We start from the raw sequence: 19,532 nt of genomic DNA, 5'->3' as shown, positions 1-19,532 counted from the left end.
CTACACTGTATAAATGGGTATAAGAACAATGTACAGTGTGCAATGCCCACACGAAACAACGAAAATAGATGGCTAAGCAGCCCATAGAAAGGTCTGCTAAAAGGTCGGTTCAATAACAGGCTCAACAGGCTGAGCAGCATTTGCCTTGCGATCCGGTGGCATTCCCAGGATTTGCCACGCTCGTCCCATCATGCCGTATCCCATAGACGGATGCGAAGCATGTCCACGGCCCCCTGCACGTCCACCCCTCGCAGCCCTCTCCTGCTTCGCAGCGACAAGTCTATCCTGTTCGCGTTCGAGACTCACAACCTCATTCTTCCACTCAGCCCAGCGTTCAAAGTTCTCGCGCTGCTGGAGAACCTGGTATTTGAGCTTTTCCTTAGATGTGCGCGAGCCGCTGGCGGTGCCAGAGTTACGGCGGCCGGCCTTGAGATCAGCAATGCTAGACTCTTTAGTAAGTTTGAGAAGATGCGAGAGCACATCACGGCTTTCCGATGCGGTCTGCTGAATCTTTTCGCGTTGGGCTGGAGGGACAGGTTTCTTCGTAAGAGGTGCGTTGAGCCAGGCGTAGAGTTCTGAGGAGCGTTGCACAGAGTACGGATCCAGGATTGTTTGGCGGCGGTTTTCGTCGCGGAGGAAGCGGACAGCGGACTGGAGGGATGCGACCTCTGCGCGGAGAGCTTCGTTTTCTTGCATAGCTGCGAGGGAGGCGGCATTGTCGACGACGGTGCCCGGGGATGCGGCGGCTCCAGCGGTTCCGGAAAGTCGTTTCACTCTGTCGAGTTGGGTTTTAATTTCGTCCCGTTCGGCCTCGAGATTTTGCAAGTCTTTGCGCTGGTTTTCCACTACAGCTTGGAGAGCAGACTCTTTTGTTGTCATTTCCTGAATCTTTGCTTCCAGGTCCTTTACAGCAGCCGCCTTCTTGCTTGCCTCACGCATGCGCGATTCGACGAGCTCTACCTTAATGGCTTGCTCCTCGATTGTTTTGTCTTTGACGCCCAGTGCCGTAGATGCCTCGTGGATCTCGTTTTTAAGACGACGGATTTCTTGCTCGGCATCTGGAGAGTTTGCTTTGTTGGATTTGAGCTCTGCGGCTCGTGCAATCCAAGGCGAGGGACGCTTCTCGAATTCCGAAGCAATTGATAAGTCAGAAGAAATAGAACCGAGTTCTTCGAGAGTGCCGCTCAGGCTGCGTAGCATGGTGAAAATGAGCGATATGCCATCGTTGTTCTCCGCGGCTTCTGACTGGTACAATGCAGATATTTGAGACATGTTCGTCAAAACCTCTTGCAAGGATATGGGCTCCGCACGACTGTCATCGCTAATTAATTGCACAATATTCTCCCCCATTTGTCGCGATAAGCTTGCAAGGTCCTTGGCAGCATCCTCTGCTTGCTTGAAAGGACCACACGCATCATGAGAAAGAGCCAGCGATCTTGACCTCAAATCGTCAACGGCACGGTTAATCTTGACCGTAGCAACTTTCAAGCTGCGAGCTTGAGAGATAAACCCCTCCATCTTATTAAACAAGAACGAGACTTCTTCATCGCCTTCTTCGGTTTTCGGAAGTTTCGACTGTAGTAATGAGAGGAGTCGCGACATCGAGGACACTGAGTTCTCAATGTATGACTGGGTCAATGTCGTGCTCATACAGAGTTCGTCAGCAAATGTCTCCAAGGAAGTTGGGAGAAGAGTCTCTGCCAGATGTGAAAGTAGAGCAATGGATCTCTGCAATTCCACGGCACACTTTTTCATGTTTATCTCGTTCTTCTTCAGGCCTTCGAGCCAAAAATTCAACGTACGCTCAACCGGTTCCAGTTCGTAGAAAGCACCTTGGATTTCGGCAAAGCTCTCAGCAGAACAATTTGCGATGTAACTCCCAAATCGACCGCAGATAGAGTCTATCCAGAGAAGCTTCTCTAAGACATCAGGAGCACTAAAGATGTCCTCCAAAGGAGGAGAGACAGACGCTTGTTCAGATATCATTCCCTCGATAGTGCTACCCATCAATGACGCCTTCGATCTGACTCGCCTGAAGCGCAACAGTGCGAGGACAGAGTTCCGTTCATCCTCATAGTATTCCGGCAGATACAACTTCACAATCGATAAATGTTGAGAGTCTTCCTCGGCTTCTATGCGTTTGAGCTCGATATCGATCGTCTTTGTCTGGGCTTTTGCGACTGACGACTGCAATTTGAGGTTCAGGTCCATCATCGCTCTAGAACGCGCTGTAAGGTCGGTGGCCTCTGCCTCCGTTATTTGCTGCGAGGCCCGCATATCCTCCAAATCTGCCTGCAGATTAGAAACAAGCTCCCGGAAACGCGTCAGCGTGTATTCTAGATCTTCAATTACTTCATCCTGCTGCGAAATCTTGTGCACCTGATCGTTATAGAGCGTTTCGCGATACTCGATCTCCTCTTGCAATTGCTTTTCCGTCTCAACATGATTCCACTCGAGCTCGTCATTAATCTCCTTCAACACTTCCAAGTCAGAAATATCCGCCTTGAGCTGAGCGATTTGTTGCTCCAGATCAGCATTTTTCTCGACCATTTCTTCCACCAACTGCTCGTTACCCTCAACAGTCTCCAATCGTTCTCTGACCTCTTGCAGGTTACTCTCCGATTTCATTAGTTTCTCTTTGGTAGCCTCATATTTCGACCTGATAGCAGCGTAATCTTCGAGATCCTGCTGAAGTTCCTTGATCTGATCCTTCAGCTCCGCTTCTTGCTGCTGGGTCATATCACGGAGGCGAATCAGTGCTTCACGCAGTCGTTCGTTTGTCTTCTCCATTTGCAACCATCCATGGCTGGATTTCTCCTCTGGGCTCATAGTCTGTCCGAATTCCTCGTTCTCCTCCCTCAGCACTTCTACTTCCAACTCGAGCTCCTCCACTCTCAGCTTCAGGGTCTCACATTCAAGCTTATGCGCATCAGCCATCTCTACCGCCATTTCGCGATCCAGACTCGCAATTTCCATTAGTGACTCATGTTCTGCTATGAGTTTCTCGAGCTCGTCCACTCTCGCTTCAGCCTCTTTAAGCTTTGCTTCCAACTCGGCCAAGTTACGCTCGTGTGGCTTGTATTTCACTTGCAGTGTATGGATGATTCCTCTCAGTTTATCACGATCGGCCTGCAAAGCCTCCATGTCCTTTAACTTCTCTCGGTCTTCAACCCGCTTTTTTTCCATCACTTTCAGCTTGGTCCTCAATTCATCAAGCTCCCTGTTTATTGCCATGTTCTGAGACTGTCGTTGCGATGCGGATTGGCCCGACAATAGACGCGAAGAACTAGTCCGTGCGGGTTGTGCAGGCTGCGGCCCAAAATCCTCCATTTCAGAATCACCCTCGACATCATTGGAATGGGTTTCCGAACCCTCTGTTGCAGGGCTTGGCTCTTCAGATGTTCTAGTCGTAGGTGTTGGTCGCAGGGTCGGCCGCTTAGACAAGCCTGAGGATGTCGTTCCCGCAGTTCCCTGTAAACTCTGTCTGTTTGTCTTGTTCCCTGGTCCTGACAAGGATGTACGAGCGGCTCGAGATGTGGCAGATTGTGTAGGAGGGCCCATGGACGGCTTCGTGGTAGTAGGCCGAGGTTTCGGCGCGGCTACAGAGGGTCGTGAAGTGCCGCTGATGGAAGGTCGGCTGGCAGACGTTGCGGACGTCAACTGTTTTGTAGGCGATTTGGAAGGCGTCTGCATGAAAGAGAATCAGCGATGCTGAGACAAACCGACTGCGGAAGCTTACCTTCAGAGACAGCCGTTGTGCTGGGCCTCTCGAAGCAGGCGTCGGGCTAGAACTAGCGCTGTTTCGTTTGGGATTCATGGATGATATAGAGCCCGGTCTTTTCAGTCCCAGCGCTCCAGTTATGCCGCTCTGAGCTCGGCTTCTACTTTGGGAAGGCGCGGTGCCTGCAGGTTGTTTGGCTGCTGGTTTGGCTGTGCGGACGGGACGTTCAATGACTGAGGCGACAGCGGTTGGGCGAACAAACATGCCGAAGCCTGGTTCGCAGTCGAAATACCGTTCACCTTGGACTGAGCCATCGTTCTTGCCGGTGTCGTCGGTCAATTCAACGCCAATCCACTCGCCGTCGGCGAAGCTCGTAGCTCCTATGAACCGGACGGTGGCCTGCCGACCGTCCGTAAGAGCAATAACACTGCCGATGGTAAGCTCGGCCATGTTGATCTTAAACTGGAGCTCCTGTAATGACTCAGAAGGAGAACTCCAGGCTGTAAGGAGAGGCGGGGATGGCCGTTGTGTTTGGAATGTTGTTATTGACCGCGCCAGGGGAACTCTCTTGGGTTAGTTGCGACCTCATAAATAAGGCCTCAAATTTTTGATGCCTGACTTATACCTGAGGCTAGATATCACGACCATCACTTACCTCCCTTCTTGACGTCCCTGGCAGTTGGTTCCGTTTATCCCTTCGTCCCTGGACGTCGGACGTCCCTTTGCTCACCTTGACTAGCAAAATCCCGCTGACTAAAATCTCCCCGGTTCATGTGAGGCAAGAGCCCTTCAGGCCCCCTTGCGTTGATTGTTCCCAAGCTTCTACGAAGCTATGTCCACTATACATCAGATAGCCAAAACTTCTGGAGGCTGGTCTTGTGAGGATGTCAGTTTGTGAAAGGAGTTGTCTCCTGGGTTGTCCCTCGTGCCCATAACCCTTCGACCTATGGCCAGGTTAATGGCCAGGTTCACAGGCAAAGGAAGTGCCTGATTTGCCGTCGCAATGGCGTTAGCCATGAACTCAGCATAGGTGACTCTTAAGGTATAAAAGGACGATGTTTTCGAAGATTCTACGATGCTCATCAGATACCTTTGGTTACATACATTGTTCATTTGTCCGAAGGGTCTGAGTACATCACAAATATATATAACTCCTACAATCCTCACCTGATCCTTATTCACAACAACCTACCTTTCTAAGGTCCAAGAAAGGATTCACATAACTCGAGTATGCGGCACCTCACATGTCTAAGTGCTCTCTTTCTAGCCTCAGCTAGTGTGGCTGTCACGTCCCCTTCAGCCGAGCAATGGGCCGAGAGGTCGATCTATGTATGTCCCTTCACAGCACCAGCACCAGCAACCAACGCTAATACCTATGTAGCAAGTGATGACAGACCGGTTCGCCAGGCCTGCCGGCTCTCCCGAGAAGCCGTGCGACCCTTACAGATACTGTGGAGGCTCCTGGGCCGGGGTTGTTGACAAGTTGGACTACATCCAAGACCTCGGATTCACCGCGGTCCAAATATCGTCAGTGGTGGAGAACATCCCAGATAATACCGTATACGGAGAGGCATACCACGGCTACTGGCCCCAGAACATGTACGCTCTGAACGAGCATTTTGGGACCGCAGGTGAACTCCGAAATCTGTCTAAAGAACTTCACAAGCGCGGCATGTATTTGATGGTTGACGTTGTGATCAACGACATGGCGCAAGCTGTGAACAGTTCATTAGACGGTGGCTCAAACATCAACTGGTCACGCCTGTTCCCTTTCAATGACAAGAAATACTACCACCCTTTCTGCAGAATTGAAGACTGGAACAACCCCGACGAGTCCGAGAACTGCTGGTTCAGCACGGAAGTAGTTGCCCTTCCGGATCTCAAGACCGAGGATGAAAGTGTCGTCTCCATGATTGAAGTCTGGGTAAAGGGACTGGTGGGCAACTACTCGATTGATGGTCTGCGCGTGGATGCTACCAAGCATATGAACGAAGCCTACCTGACCAGATTCAGCGAAGCGGCAGGCGTGTTTACGATGGGGGAAGTCTACACCGAGGATACAGACGCCGTCTGTAAATATGAGGAGGTTGTATCGGGTCTCCTGAACTACCCGATGTATGGGCCGATGGTCCAGGCTTTCACTGCAGGAAACATGCCCGGTCTTGCTGAGAAAGTCCGGGCTGTTCACAGCCAATGCAAGGACGTTACTCGGCTGGCTACATTTACAGAGAACCATGATACTCCCCGGTTTGCGTCTCTGATCAATGATACGACTGTATGCTCCCCATCATCTTAGCACCTGCCGCATACTTGTACTGACCATGATCTGTACAGTTAGCCAAAAATGCAATGGCTTTCAACATTTTATCCGACGGCATCCCAGTTGGTAAGCAAGCTTTAACTTACACGCCTTTTCTCAGATCAAATCTGATCAGACGCACCTGCAGTCTACCAAGGCCAAGAACAACATATGAAAGGACCATACGCCCCCTACAACCGCGAACCACTCTGGAAAACGTCTTACAATACAAACGGCCCTCTCTACAAGACAACATCAACACTCAACAAACTTCGCAACCACGCAATTCGCCTCGACAAGCACTACGTATCCAGCCACAGCGAAGAGCTCTACCTGGATGGTTCCGCATATGTCACGCGCAAGGGCACAGAGGGCTCTCAGATTGTCTCTGTTTTCTCGAATCAAGGGTCTCAGGGCGGGCCGTATAATTTTAGAATACCTAGGGCGTATAAGCCGGGGACTGAGGTCATAGAGGTACTGAGTTGCAAGAGAGTGACTGTGGATAACGAAGGGCAGCTTGTTGCCAAGATGGACAAGGGGGAACCGAAGGCTTTCTTTCCTGTTAAGAAGATGAATGGATCGGGGCTTTGTGGCTTCAAAGGAAGGAGGGGGAAGAAGGGGGCCATTTGTCCGAGTGCTGGGAAGGGGAATGGGACAAGGAAGAATGACACCATCAACGAGGGTATTGTTGAGCAGACGTCCGCTGGGAATGGTGCTTCGGTGACTATTCCCATGGTTCTTCTAAGTGTATACGTCGGAGTTGCGGGGTTGTTTCTTTGAATGTTGTATTTACTCTCTTTTTGTTTTCTTATGATAGCTGGTCTGTCAGGTAGTTCGATGATGTAATAATTTAGATCAATGATTCGATTCATGACATGTTCTATAAGCTATTACCATTGTACCCATGACAATATGTTCTGTAGAATTTAAAATAGTTAAAACGTAAGCACCCATCATATCATCAATCATTGCACAACGCCCAGATCTAGTATATCTATATCCAACAACCCGTCTATGACTTCTTGAATAACTGAGGAAAGCATGTCCGCAGCTCCTCCAAGCTTCGAATCTGGAACTGCGAAGCCGGAGTCTCAGGGACAGGAAGTCCCGGCTCGACAAGGTGCGCCACCTGCCACCCGCGAGCCGCGGCAGCCTTGCAATTCAGGCCGGAGTCATCTTCGCATCCGTCAGCATCTAGTCCACCCCAAGCCCTCACAATGAGAAGATAGACATACCAACAAAATAACACTGACTCTTATCTGTAGCTCCGGCATCCTTCTCCGCCTTATCATACATCAACTGGGACGGCTTACAAATAAGCGGCGGATTCGCGTAGTCGCAGTATGTGATGCCCTCGAACAGATCGTCTACCTGAAGCAGCTTCACAACCCGCTTGCCGTGGTTCACGTATGCGTTTGTCAGAAGCCAGAGTTTCACTTTGTCCCGGTCGATATCTTCTAGGAGCTGGCGCAGCTTCGGGTCCGGCTTGAGGATGTTGTCTAATGGTAGGGCGTCATCGACAAGGCGGTTGAATTCGAGCGGGTCAATCTTGTGGTGGCGCGTAAGGCCCTCTATGGCGAGACCGTACTCTTTGTAGTATTTCATATGAAGCATGTGTGCGTCTTCAGAGTTGAGGGAGAGATGGTGCACGAAGAATCTATCTGCGCGAGAAGGAGTTTAGAGCGGTTGACTCAGGGTTTCTGTACGACTGGTAAAGTTGCACGTACGAATCAGCTTTTGCATCTCATCGTGAATGTTGTTTTCTGCGCAATATCTCAGGTTAGCCGGCAGTCCAACGAAGCGTTTGCCAGGCGCGGGGTGGGAAAGGGGGGTTCGAACTTCTTGAGTAGAGCTGGAGGGCGCACTTGTCAGCAGCGGACGAGTAAATTCTGGAATCAGTGTACGCACACAATTGTCTATATCAAAGAAGAAGACTGGCCGAGTGTCTGTCATTGTGCTGAAATTGTTGACTCTATTTGACGCAAGTCCTGGTCTCCGGTTGCGAGAGGGAATGTGGGTTGAGAGTGAGCAATATGCGGGGGGGTGTTTGTATGCTCGGAATACGGGAATGGAGTTGGCGAAGCGAAGAGGCGCAGTAAAACTCATCTTCTACTGCCTTATGAGTCACAGTCCGCTTACAAATATCTATATGAGCGACCTTTACCAATTTTGTATACGACCCCTTTGGTAAACTCGCTACAGTGTCGGAATCCTTGAAATGCAGCTCATGGAAGCGGCAAAAAGGGTTTAGCGTCATTCGCGGCCAAGACTCTGGGCAGGTGATCGGTTTTCCAGTCGCCAAGCGACCCGAAGGTACACTGCGCCGACTACAACTCTCGAGTTTCATCCAGCTCAGCTCGGTTCAGCTCAACTTCAGCCTACTCGCGTCTCAGTGACTCCATGATCCCTAAAGACACCTGGCAAGGGCAAAGGGACAGGAGGATTTTGAAGTCTGAACTCGACGAGGCTGGCAAGAGTGCTAATTGACTGTTTGGATTTGTGCAGGTGCAGGGATTCAGTATTCATTTCTTACCAGCTCCTAGAACATGGCAGCAACCCAGCTTCCGGCGAGGAGCGCTGGACACAAACTTTCGACAGCGGAGGAGATCAAGGAGTATGAGAAGATTCTAAAAATAAGCGAGGATATCTTTTCTGGGACTCACCCTAGGTTGAAGGTTCCGCAGCAATTTGTCCGCAAAGGCGTGTCTCGTAACCCGCCTGCGTCAGTAACGCCTCAAAACAAGGCGGACAAGAAGGAGGTTTCGCCTCCCAAGGCTGCGTCTCACCATATTGCGTCTACAGTGAAGCCTGTCGGCTCCCCGAGAACAAATTTCACAAATGGCCCCTCGAATACGACGGCCTCCCGTATCCTTCCCAATCCTGCCTCGGAAATTGATCCGATCTTCCTGGAAAAGTCAGAGGATTTGGTGAGGGCAGAACTGCAATTGCAGAGACAAAGAGTTGAAAGGGAGATACGGGAACAGGTTGAGCTGAAGAGACAGGAGTCAAAACAGAAAGTATCCATACAGGACGCGACCCCTGATTTTGACGTCTCTGAAGTTCTCACACGGGCGCATGAAATAGTCAAACCCTCCCCAGCACCTGAGACTGCGGCGCCTAGTGACTCTATTGACGAGAACTCCTTCTACTCTAGCAGGGCCCCAGACTCCCCGCAGCACGGTGACCATAAGTCGTCTTCGGCGTCATCGTCTGTACCCGGGGAACATGACACTGGGGCCATCAGAAGAAGATACTCAGATGAGTTGCATCGGCTTGAAGCCCTCAACCGTCCCGACTCGGATCAGTCAATGCAAGATACTTACACCATTGCAGAGCCCCGACCTTCGTCTCAAAGGCAGCCGCACTACTCGGAAACGTACAGGACACACATGCGCCAACTGGCTGAGCCGTCGGATGAACCTGAATACTCCCCTCCAGCTCCTGGAGTGGCGCCGATGGAAAGGGTAGAGACTTACGAACCCCCAAGAGCCGTTCCGAACGGCCCTAAACGCCAGGTAGTTAGTCCACGAGACCGGTACGATAGACGGTCGATCTCTCCGGCAGATGGAGTACGAGTTATACGGAATCATATCACATCACCCGCAGCTCCCCAGCCGTCTAGGGTCTCTCCTCTCGCGATTGCCAAGGTTCCTTCTGTTAACCAGCATCATGAATCGCGCTCAGAGTATGATCCAGAGCGTCGAGGGAGCCCTGAGGTGGCCGCCCAACTTCCAGTCCCTAGAAAGCGTAGGCGATTACATGATGACAGGCCGGTGTATAGAACTCAAGGTGGTGGTTCGGTTAAACCCTTCATCAAAGAGGAGCCTGTTTCCCCTCCTCCTTTTGCAGATACGCCACCTCTTTACCGACCACGTGCTCAAGAAGGGCCTGTTTACATTGATGTCCCTTCACCCCGCTATACGCCAGTGGTTGACCGACGGGAGCCGGCGCTAAGAACTTCAGGATATGGAATGGAACCTTACGATGAGGCTCATGGCGATCAGGTGATACCCCGTACAGCTTCACGGCTGGCTGCCCAGCGGCCAATGCGGGATGACCAGGACCTGAGAAGAGTGGCGAGTTTGCATCAGGCGCGAAAGCCTGAATGGGGGCGCGAATATGCTGAACAACAAGGCCCTCACCCTGCTCGGAACGGGCCGTATACGATTGTTGAACGCCTGCCGCAACAGGACGGCGCACGATATTATGATGAGCTTGCGCCAAGGCGTTATGCATCACCTCTTCCGCCACAGTATCCCGAATCTTACTATAACGATCACGTTGTGCAGTCACCTCCGCGACGAATTGTTATAGATGAGCATGGTAATCAGTATTACGAGACTATCTCCGCACCGAAATTGTCGGCGATGCCACCGCCGGCTACTCGGATTCCGAGGGCCGATTTATACGAGGCCCCTCCGCCGATGCGCCAGGCTAGCGCCCGGGCTGCATCGGTTATTGAGGACCCTTACAGCGGTCGAAGATTTGTGCACGAACTGCCTCAGGGTTACCGACGAGTGACGGACTATGCTCGACCGCCACCGACTGATCGGCGCCCTTACGCGGCGCCCTTTGAGGTGCGAGAGCCGTACCCGCGTAGTAGCAGCGTGCAGGTTCACGACTATGCAGCCCGGCCGAGTCATTATGCGGAAGAAGCTGAACTTCCCCGAGAAAGAGTAGTACGAATCCCAAGTGTCCGACCGCCGACAACCAGATACCAGGAGCCCCGCGAAGTGATACAGCGCGTGGAAAGTGTCCATCCCGGTGGTCGCGACACGAGCGTATACGTTGACGAGGAGATGCGAAGGCCAAGAGAGTACATTGAGCGACCGGTCCAATACGTAGCCGCACGGCCTATGGCCCGTGAGAACCGGTATTACGAGAACGGCGAGCCCGAGCGAGTGGTGCTCGACGGGTCGAGGGATGCAATCCACCGAGTTCCTCAGCGGTACTGAGCGGTAGATTTGTTTTAAAAGGATGATTGATTTACAGTGCTTTTCTAGCGGTCTTGTACAGTTGCATCAAAAGCTGCATTAAACAGCATTTAAAGCAGATTAAAAGCAATGGTGCCACAGTGACTAGGGAATAGGCGTTCAAAAGCGATTTCAAATGACACTTTTCGAAGCAATAGATTAACATGATCTTTAACACGTGAAATCTTGAGTCATACCAGTCCCAGATTTTCCTTCACGTATTCAGCTATAGCCTTGCCGACGTCATCTTTTGGGCAGGAAGCCAGGTGCCCAGGCGGGTCAGAAGTCGCCGCCAGAATGATGCTTTGATGCTGGACGCAGGTTCATAGGCCGGGAAATTAAGTATGCAGTCGATGTGCTCTGCAAGGTTAAGAATATGAGCTTGCACCAGGTGGCGCGCCGCTTAGTTGTCTGCCAAAACGAAGCTTAAATACTCCGGACTCTGGCTGTTGTTCCTCTACTGCCAACTTGACTGGCGTGATCTGACCATCACTAGACGAGAGGGTTGATCCACCCTGTCATACCGACGACCTCTGCAAACCTTGTTAACAGTTGTCTACGTCCTCGAAAATACTACTACCAGCACTACCAGCACTACCAGCACTACCAGTACTCCAGTATTCAGTAATACTATAACACTACTTGTAATGACAAATCAGAAGCTCTCCATTATACTCCGTATGTCCCGCTGCGAACCAGCATACGGAGCCCTCACGCAGCTGGACCGGGTGCAGACCGAATGGCTGTTAATGTGAGTCCAGACCAGGCTCGACAGTGGCACGTGACTCGTTCTCTCGCTTGTTCTCGAAAGGGAATCAGCAGTGGACCGTGCTGAACCGGATTGCGATTATGACGAGGATCGTCAGGTATGCTTGGAATGCATGGACTCGTCCCATACCACTGCTAAAGTTCTGAATTATTAACTGGCCTAGCGGAGCAATAATACGTAACTTGGAAGCAAACCCTGCCCAGCTGGAGCCTCGGCCAAACTCAGCCCTGTCTTGACCTCCTGTATCCCTTGTTCGTATTGCGATCAGATCCCTCGATTGAAGGGGAAGGAAAGCCATCGTGAGATAGACATCCAACGCACCGAAGGGGGAAATTAATTCGAAAGTCACGATAGTCGTTGGCTCGTCGTTGGCCGTCGTAGACTTGTCGTAGGCTGGACTGTGTGGACAATGTGATATGGGTGGGTTGAGACATCCGCAGTTCCCGCGGGTTAAGAAGCTAGATGATCACGACTGCTGAGCAGTGAACAAACATATGGAGAGACTGAATAGATGCTAGACCCAGCAGAAGAAAAAAGTACCTTTGGGGGACTATTTTACTGTTGTTGACCGTCGTCGTCGTGGTCAGACTGCTGGATTCAGCCGCTGATTTTCCCTCCATCTCGATCCGTCTCGATCTGCTCTCCCACTCGGCCTCCTCGCTCTCGCTCACTCTGGCTGGTGGACGACTCTTCCTCACCTCTACCTTCACCTTCACCTTCCACCTCACCAACGTCTCTCCATCCCACCACAGTCCTCCCATTCCCTCGCGCCAGCTTTACTTCTTTTATCCTTTTTCTTCCCCTTTCTTTTCTTCTCTGTTTCTTTTCCCTGCCTTCCTTTCCCTTCCTTTTTTCCCGCCTCCATTCCTCTTTCTGTCCTCCCATCCCTCGATACCCGTTTTAGGTTGCTGAGTTCATTCCGTCCATTCCCATCCCAACCCACTCCTCCTGTGCGCCCATTCCTCTTCCATCGTCCATCCCTGTTGAGAACGGCGTCTTCACGGCCTGGGAAGACCACTTTCTTCTTCCGTTTCCCTCCTCTCTTCCTGGTTACCCGCCCACCCGGTCCGACGCTCGCCATATCCTCCGCCTGACTCCCATCGTCTCTCTCCCCTCGATTCGTTCAAGGGGTCAGAGATTCGATCCTGCTCCGATTATGCACAAGATCACCAATTTCACGGGCCAGGCCCGTCATGGTTGGGAGCGAATGACACCGACCTTTGGCATGTCGCGGCCTCATGCAGAGTTGGCTTCCCACTCGCTTCGACGGCCCCATGGCGCACCTCCGATGACCCCGCCGACCGGTATTGATCCTACCGTCAACCTCTCCTTCAATGTGCCGTTTTCCTCGACTCTCGCCGGTCCAGATGTGGATGATGTCCTGCACGCGAGTCCCAAGGCTCTCCAGCGGTGGTCTTTTCCTGAGGGCACGCCCGAAGGCACGCCCATCCACCAGCTGCCCGTCCACACCAGCAACGTCGAAGCCCTACGGATACTGTGCCGTCAAATCACCGAAAGCAGCAATGGGAGGGTCGAGGCACTGGTCAGCTCGTCGGAGCCTAAGACCGTTCCGTCTCTACAACGTCGGCCGCAAGGATTGGCTACCAATGTCTGTATCACCGGTGACGGGGAGACTGTGCGAAAAATGCGAGCCAAAATCTTGAATGATACGCCTATCTTGCTGGTATGTAAATAATGTTTTTTGGACTTTCTACTGCCCGGCTTACGGTGCCTCGATTTTGGTTCATGTCTCGCTAACGTTTTCGCTACTGCAGCGATGTGCGACCGTTGACGTTGATACGCATCTCATCACGGATAACCAGACCAAGGAGGTCCGACCGCCTGTCCTGGAGCACTTGGACACTTTAGCCGCCTACACTGGCACGGATATCTTTCTCCTCACACCCAAGCTTCGTGATAACGATAGTGCCGTTGTCTCCTCGTATGGGTACGCCACAGACAATGGGTTGGATCAACGTTTCCGGGTTTGCATCTATGGCGATATGGAGAGCACGGAACATGCCAAGACAAGGGTTCTGATCATGATCGATCAAATTGTGAGTTTGTTGTTCCTGTCTAGCTTACAAGATGTTTCTAACAAAAAAAAAAGCTCAAACGTCACGTCGATGCCGTGAAGCTGGATCTTACCACCCACACTTTGGTCTGCGGTCGCACTCGCAAGAATATCAAGCTCATCGAGGCCGCCACTGGCACAGCCATCTATTTTCCTCCTCCGTTCCCACGCATCTTCGGTTACATACCGCCAGGCGCCCACCGTCGTAGTGAAGACGAAGTTTACATCACGGGCGAGACTCAGGAACAAATTGCTCGGGCCAAGCAGAAGCTGCATGAGCTGGTAATGGGTGTGAAAGTCTATGTCAAGGATGTGGTTGTCAACTCCAACAAAATCGACAACATCCTGCTTGACCGGTTGGACAAGGTCCGGAAGGTCATGGAAATGAATGGTTCCTACGTGCTTTTCCCGCAGTTGGGCAGCCAGCGAGGTATAGTACGTATTCAAGGGACTGATGTGCTGCACGTTGAGCGAACTGTTAGGGAGATCATGGCATTGGTACGGTTTCCGAGAAGAACTACTCTGGCACAGCTAACAATCCATTAGGCCGGCCAATTTTACAGTGCTTCGTGGTGGATTCTCGTGCCCGACCCGACCCCGGGTGCTGTGCGAACTCCTACTCATGCGGAAGTGCGGACAATGCTCTCCGATATCTGCACCAATTCCGGCGCTGAAGTTAGCTTCGACAACCTGAACTTCACCATTAACGGATCCGACGACGCTGTCAAAGCCGCTATGACGGTAATCAATCAGATCCCCTTCGTTCAGCGCAGCCAGTATCAGATGCGTGTAAAGATTGAGTTAGCGAACGAGCACAAGGAGTTCGTCAGCGGCAAGAAGAACGGCAAGATCAATAAGATCATGGGCCAAAGTGAGTGCTAGTCATAGGCAGCTGGAAAGAGGACATCACTGACAGTAAATAGGCAACGTACAAATTATCTTTGATGGCTTCAACGAGTACAACTTCTACATTGATGTTTGTGGAAACCAGTTCGAGTCGACCAAGAGCGGTCTTGATCTTGTCGAGCAGGAGATGCCGGCGTCAATATCCTTCCACGTCCCTGATCAGTATCACAAGCGTATCATCGGTATTGGTGGACAGCACATTCAGCGGATCATGAAGAAGTACTCTGTCTTTGTCAAGTTCTCTAATGCCATGGATCGCGGCGGTATGGGCAAAGACGACGATGATATTAAGGTTGACAATGTCATCTGCCGGACCCCTGCACGAAATGCGCAGAGTCTTGACTTGGTCAAGCAGGAGATCATGGACATGGTCGAGAAAGTTGATGCCGAGTACGTTTCAGAGCGCGTGGTGATCAACCGACTGTATCACCGTGAACTGCTTGCCCGTATGCCGGAAATCGACGAACTCGAAAAGAAGTGGAACTGCAAGATCGAGTTTCCCAGCACAGAGCTTGCGAGCGATGTCGTTACAGTCTCTGGTCCTGAGTATCAGGTCCCGCAAGCCGTCGATGCCTTGCTGGGAATGGTGCCTGAAAGCCATGAACTTCTGTTCCAGAGTTCACCTGAACTGCGAGAATTTTTCAGAGGTGCAGATTTTCGCGAGGACGTTTGCGCCAAACTCAAGGATCAGTACGAGGTTGATACTACTGTGGATATTCCCGATCCACAGGCTACTGAAAACGGATCGGATTCGCCCGCGTTCCCTCCTGAGGACCGCGTTATACTTGGGTACACGCGCAACAATGCTGGCGGTCTGAAAGACGCAATTGACTTCTTGATCTCTCGACTTGTGGCGCATGGACTCGATGCTACCACGGTTAAAGGGGCCATTCCGCGGCCCAAGTCTGACTCCTTCGAAGAGTCCTTACCGTTCTTTGACTCGAAGCTGTTGCAGCATGCTCCCACTCCGATCGCTACAGACTCTCCCACTCGGCCCAGTTTCACTGACGAGACGAGTGAGCGTGGGTCAATATTCGAGCGCCTCAGAAAACCCGGCAGCATCTCTTCGTTTTCTTCATTCATCGGCCGCAAGAACCATTCCGCATCCCCGGCTTCATTCTTCAAGCACGCCTCCAGCAATGCATCAAAGGCATCTCTAGTTTCCATGGAATCCCGGGATAGCGGCTACCGCAACCCGTGGAATGACTCTGGCGTGAACCTCCCCGAGGATGACCTCCCCGCCCTCGGGAGTTCCCATAGCCACAGCAGTAGCAATGGCTGGCCCGCGCGCTTTGACACGAAATTTCCATTCGGTACCGCGCCGGGAGACATGACACCCAAGCATGAGCTCCGCGCGTCTTTTGATAGTGGTCGTCCTAGCACTTCCAATTCTACTTCTGGATACCCGGCCCCTATTGGGCCACCGCGTTAAAATCAATGTCAATTTGCAGCAGTATACCCCAAGAGAAATTTCAGTTTCAAATTTTTGTTACCCTTTGCTATCACTACTGTTACGAGCGAATTATTGTTTCGGATTTTCTGTCTTGACACAGTTTTTGAACTCACTCATATTGTTTTTTGATACCACGGAGAGTTATGCTCTGCTATTTCCTCATGTATAGCATGGCGTCGAAAGAAAGAAAATCGCAGACCGAATAAGGATTGCTAAGACTTGAATTGACTTGACTTGGAATGTTAGGGCACTACCTACTAGTGCCCTATGATCAGTTTCCAGGCCTACCGTCTGTTTGATTATCATGGTTGTGGCCTTCACTGTGAAACCGCATGGATGTCATGGTGTCGAGTATGCTTATCCCTTTCTCGAGCCGACCAGTCAGTCAGCCAGATTATGTTAAAAAGACATTCCATCCATACAATTGCGCCTTTATATCTATCTCAGCTATGATACTAACTGAAACCATGGAGTATCTTGGTGTTGATTTACCTAGCTTGCTTTGCTTTGCTTTGTTTCGAGTCTTGCCCTTGCCAACTTGGTTTCTTCTCTCTGGCTTTTGGACATCTTACGCTCTAGTTATATATATACCTCTGGGTATACTTTAAAGGTATTTCTAAATGTTCAGAATTGTAGCCTGAAAAATGGAGATGATGAGAACAGAGAGCCTGCAAGGGTTATATACTAATTCGTCTAGGATGCAAGTTTTAGGACCATTCGTTCATTTACATTATCTAGTCGGCGCTAAACGTAAACTATCTATGGTTGTGATTCTTGCCCCTTATCGTAAGAGGTAGTCTTGTAAGGCTTTAATGTTCGTATTATGTAACTATGAACATGCAGCCTACCGCCCCTAGGCGATACCAAGCGCTGAATATAGCTTTTGTTGATAGACAATAAGTGATGAAATTATTAGTTATAGCTACATATATATATATGTAAAACTCAAACTAACATCGCGGCTGCGGCGAAGGGGGGATGCGCATACGCATCAAATCTAACCTGAAATGACAGTCCAAAGAAATATGTTACGATCAACGATCATAACGCCAAGGTACGGAAAGGTAACATTACGCCGGAGCGGAAATAATAGGTATGGGTAGGTAGGTTCAAAGCAGGAAGCTCAACTCAAAACGCCACGCCGATGGCGGATTGTCGATGGTGGTCATGATCATTATCCGGGTGATGGTGGTGGCCATAGGCATAGTAATCTAAGTTCAGATTGGTATGCTGCTGCGCCTCGTGGATTGTGGGTGCCGGGTGGAATTGGGGCTGGGTGCTTGACTGTGTCTGAGACCGTGCTTGTCGAGGGAAGGGGTATGTGGATGCATATGGGTAAGGCCCGGGTATCTCAAACTCCTTCTCAATGCGGGAATCGAGCGTGGACGTGCGTGCTGTCGCTGTGGTTGCTCGTGAGGGGGGCGACGGCGGATCTGACACCACGGTTGTTTTGGCACCGGCTGGTACAGGTACAGGCACGGGCACAGTTGGCGTGGACGGCGCGATAGTCGACCCGCTTAATGTACGAGAGCGGATACGCATGGAGAGCTTGTCGCTTAAACTTGAACTTAGACTCAAGCTTGGCTTGCGGGAGGATGATGACGGGGGCGCGAATGGGAAGGTTGGGGGAGATGCGGAGGTAGGCGTTTTAGGTGGTGTGGATATCGCAGTGGTTTGTTGTAGAAGCCATTGCGTTACACGACTGGAGCGGGATGGGGGAAGGGACAGGTTAGGTGTCGTCATGGGCATTGTTGGTGAGAATAAACGGTGTTGAGTATCTACATCAATACCCATACCTGTGTCCATTGGGGTTGAAACACGTTCGTAGGTCTTGTTGGGAACGGGAAGGGACGGCAGGGATTTGCTTTGGGCCAGGCACTGGGGCTGTGGTGTTGCCGGCTTGAGGGTTTTGTGGATGGTTGATGCAGATGCGGTGGCATCGTGTGACTGTAACGCTCGGGAAGGGGTATTGTTCGATAGAGGCGGACTTCCCACACCCACAGTTGAATCCAGCCAAGTGGGAGAAGAAGGGGATGGAAAAGTGGTCGTAGCCAGGCCAGTGGCGACAGAGGTAGTAGAAGAGCGAACAGAGAATTGCGGAATGAGAGGATGCCTCATAGCCGTAGGGTTGGGAGTTTTCCTCTCCATGAGCAATTCGAGAGTCGCAAGTGACGACCGACGAGACCCGGACCCCACGGGCTTTCGAGGCACGCTGAATGAGGACGACGGCTGGCGAGTATGCGAAATGAACGTTTGTGGTCGACTCTGATAGGAAGCATCCGTCATAAAGGAGAATGCTTTCGGCGGCCGAGCGATAGCTGCTGCCTGTGGTTGGCCGTTGTCAAGTCCGAAGTCGAAGTTGAAGTCACTGAAGCGGGGGAGCTCAGGTAGCCTGTTTGCTGGGTCTTGGAAACTCAGTTCTAGGGGACGGTACGACCTTTGAGCTGGGGCTGTTGAGAGGGCACGGGTAGGCAGAGTTGCACTTGTCCCTGCTACCACTCTGAAGTCTGTTGGTGCACTGATCCTCAGTGGAGCGGTTGACCTGCGTCTAAACGACATGCTTGCCCGGATAGAGGCCCGCGAGACGAGGTTCCTGCCCTCGTCCATAATCCAAGATGGGAATGATGATGAGGGAGATGGTGGACCTGGGCTGGGGAGGTCGTCGTAGACGACCAATTTCATGGGAGGGACAAGGTGAGGCTGAGAGTGGCATATTTGCATCTCTCGCTCAGCGCCTGTGAAAGGGGTAGTCTGAGTGTTAGTAAATACTTAAGCGCTGTGGTGGATGGCTATATAGGCATACCTCTTTGCTTTATGGCTTGCTGATGGTGGGCGCGCTCACCATCGCCGTTTGAGTCGAGGCAGAACAAGCAGGTTGAGACCCATCCAGTGAATACGGATCCTGCTTGCTCGACTGCCTTCTGCATCGCTACCAGAGCTTAGAGCTGACAGTCCATTCCTTTCACTGAAACAGGGGATACCCCGGGGACCTGGAGAAGAGAGATAACGAAAGAAGACAGCTAAGAGAAAAGATATAAATCGTAACCTTTGGGAGTGAAAGATTATAAACAGGCGGCATGAGAAGGAAAGACGAGCGAGGAATCAACCTGCGCAGACATCAAGTCGTCGAACCTCGAAGCTCAAGAGGAGAGGGACATGCAGTAGATAGACCACGCTCGTGGTGGCAGTAGAAACAGAAATAGTCAACGCGAGATGATTAAGGGCGTTCACTAGAAGGAACTTGATTCAGTCGGACAAAGGAATGAGCTCGAGTCTGGCCAACACCAGCCATGCAACGTGGGCATCCACCGAACCATCTCATTTCGTCGCTCAGGCA

At 51.4% G+C, this 19,532-nt stretch overlaps 7 protein-coding genes across 7 annotated transcripts; 3 read left to right on the top strand and 4 right to left on the bottom strand.

The window, feature by feature from the left end:
* Window positions 1-96: 96 nt before the first annotated feature.
* On the bottom strand, window positions 97-4,171 carry BDW70DRAFT_161109 (putative dynactin; the record flags this gene model as incomplete). The annotated part of the gene is made up of 2 exons (XM_073740945.1): window positions 97-3,687; window positions 3,740-4,171. 2 exons carry the CDS (start codon window positions 4,169-4,171, stop codon window positions 97-99), a joined length of 4,023 nt encoding a protein of 1,340 aa, XP_073594862.1.
* Window positions 4,172-4,763: 592 nt separating this feature from the next.
* Window positions 4,764-6,882, top strand: BDW70DRAFT_73190 (alpha-amylase). The gene is made up of 4 exons (XM_073744702.1): window positions 4,764-5,050; window positions 5,103-5,996; window positions 6,056-6,107; window positions 6,169-6,882. Exons 1-4 carry the CDS (start codon window positions 4,952-4,954, stop codon window positions 6,798-6,800), a joined length of 1,677 nt encoding a protein of 558 aa, XP_073594861.1. The 5' UTR covers window positions 4,764-4,951; the 3' UTR covers window positions 6,801-6,882.
* Window positions 6,883-6,900: 18 nt separating this feature from the next.
* Window positions 6,901-8,466, bottom strand: BDW70DRAFT_73145 (putative pyrimidine 5'-nucleotidase). The gene is made up of 6 exons (XM_073744701.1): window positions 8,185-8,466; window positions 7,929-8,129; window positions 7,860-7,872; window positions 7,748-7,783; window positions 7,256-7,681; window positions 6,901-7,196 (listed from the first exon to the last, which is right to left on the bottom strand). The coding sequence occupies exons 1-6, from the start codon at window positions 8,365-8,367 to the stop codon at window positions 7,033-7,035; spliced, it is 1,023 nt and encodes a 340-aa protein (XP_073594860.1). The 5' UTR covers window positions 8,368-8,466; the 3' UTR covers window positions 6,901-7,032.
* A 100-nt stretch (window positions 8,467-8,566) lies between these two features.
* BDW70DRAFT_161106 (uncharacterized protein) lies at window positions 8,567-10,975 on the top strand (the record flags this gene model as incomplete). The annotated part of the gene is made up of 1 exon (XM_073740944.1): window positions 8,567-10,975. One exon carries the CDS (start codon window positions 8,567-8,569, stop codon window positions 10,973-10,975), a length of 2,409 nt encoding a protein of 802 aa, XP_073594859.1.
* Window positions 10,976-11,570: 595 nt separating this feature from the next.
* BDW70DRAFT_138623 (uncharacterized protein) lies at window positions 11,571-12,271 on the bottom strand. The gene has a single exon (XM_073737257.1). It carries the CDS (start codon window positions 12,058-12,060, stop codon window positions 11,809-11,811), a length of 252 nt encoding a protein of 83 aa, XP_073594858.1. The 5' UTR covers window positions 12,061-12,271; the 3' UTR covers window positions 11,571-11,808.
* Window position 12,272: 1 nt separating this feature from the next.
* BDW70DRAFT_138622 (KH domain protein) lies at window positions 12,273-16,913 on the top strand. The gene is made up of 5 exons (XM_073737256.1): window positions 12,273-13,446; window positions 13,538-13,819; window positions 13,873-14,334; window positions 14,383-14,707; window positions 14,760-16,913. The coding sequence occupies exons 1-5, from the start codon at window positions 12,919-12,921 to the stop codon at window positions 16,172-16,174; spliced, it is 3,012 nt and encodes a 1,003-aa protein (XP_073594857.1). The 5' UTR covers window positions 12,273-12,918; the 3' UTR covers window positions 16,175-16,913.
* Window positions 16,914-17,323: 410 nt separating this feature from the next.
* Window positions 17,324-19,122, bottom strand: BDW70DRAFT_161104 (uncharacterized protein; the record flags this gene model as incomplete). The annotated part of the gene is made up of 2 exons (XM_073740943.1): window positions 17,324-18,930; window positions 18,999-19,122. The coding sequence occupies 2 exons, from the start codon at window positions 19,120-19,122 to the stop codon at window positions 17,324-17,326; spliced, it is 1,731 nt and encodes a 576-aa protein (XP_073594856.1).
* Window positions 19,123-19,532: the final 410 nt, after the last annotated feature.

This window comes from Aspergillus foveolatus (genome assembly GCF_047715535.1).
Source record: "Aspergillus foveolatus strain CBS 279.81 unplaced genomic scaffold BDW70scaffold_33, whole genome shotgun sequence".
NCBI classification, from domain to species: Eukaryota; Fungi; Ascomycota; class Eurotiomycetes; order Eurotiales; family Aspergillaceae; genus Aspergillus; species Aspergillus foveolatus.
This window is presented reverse-complemented; position numbering and strand designations above follow the sequence as displayed.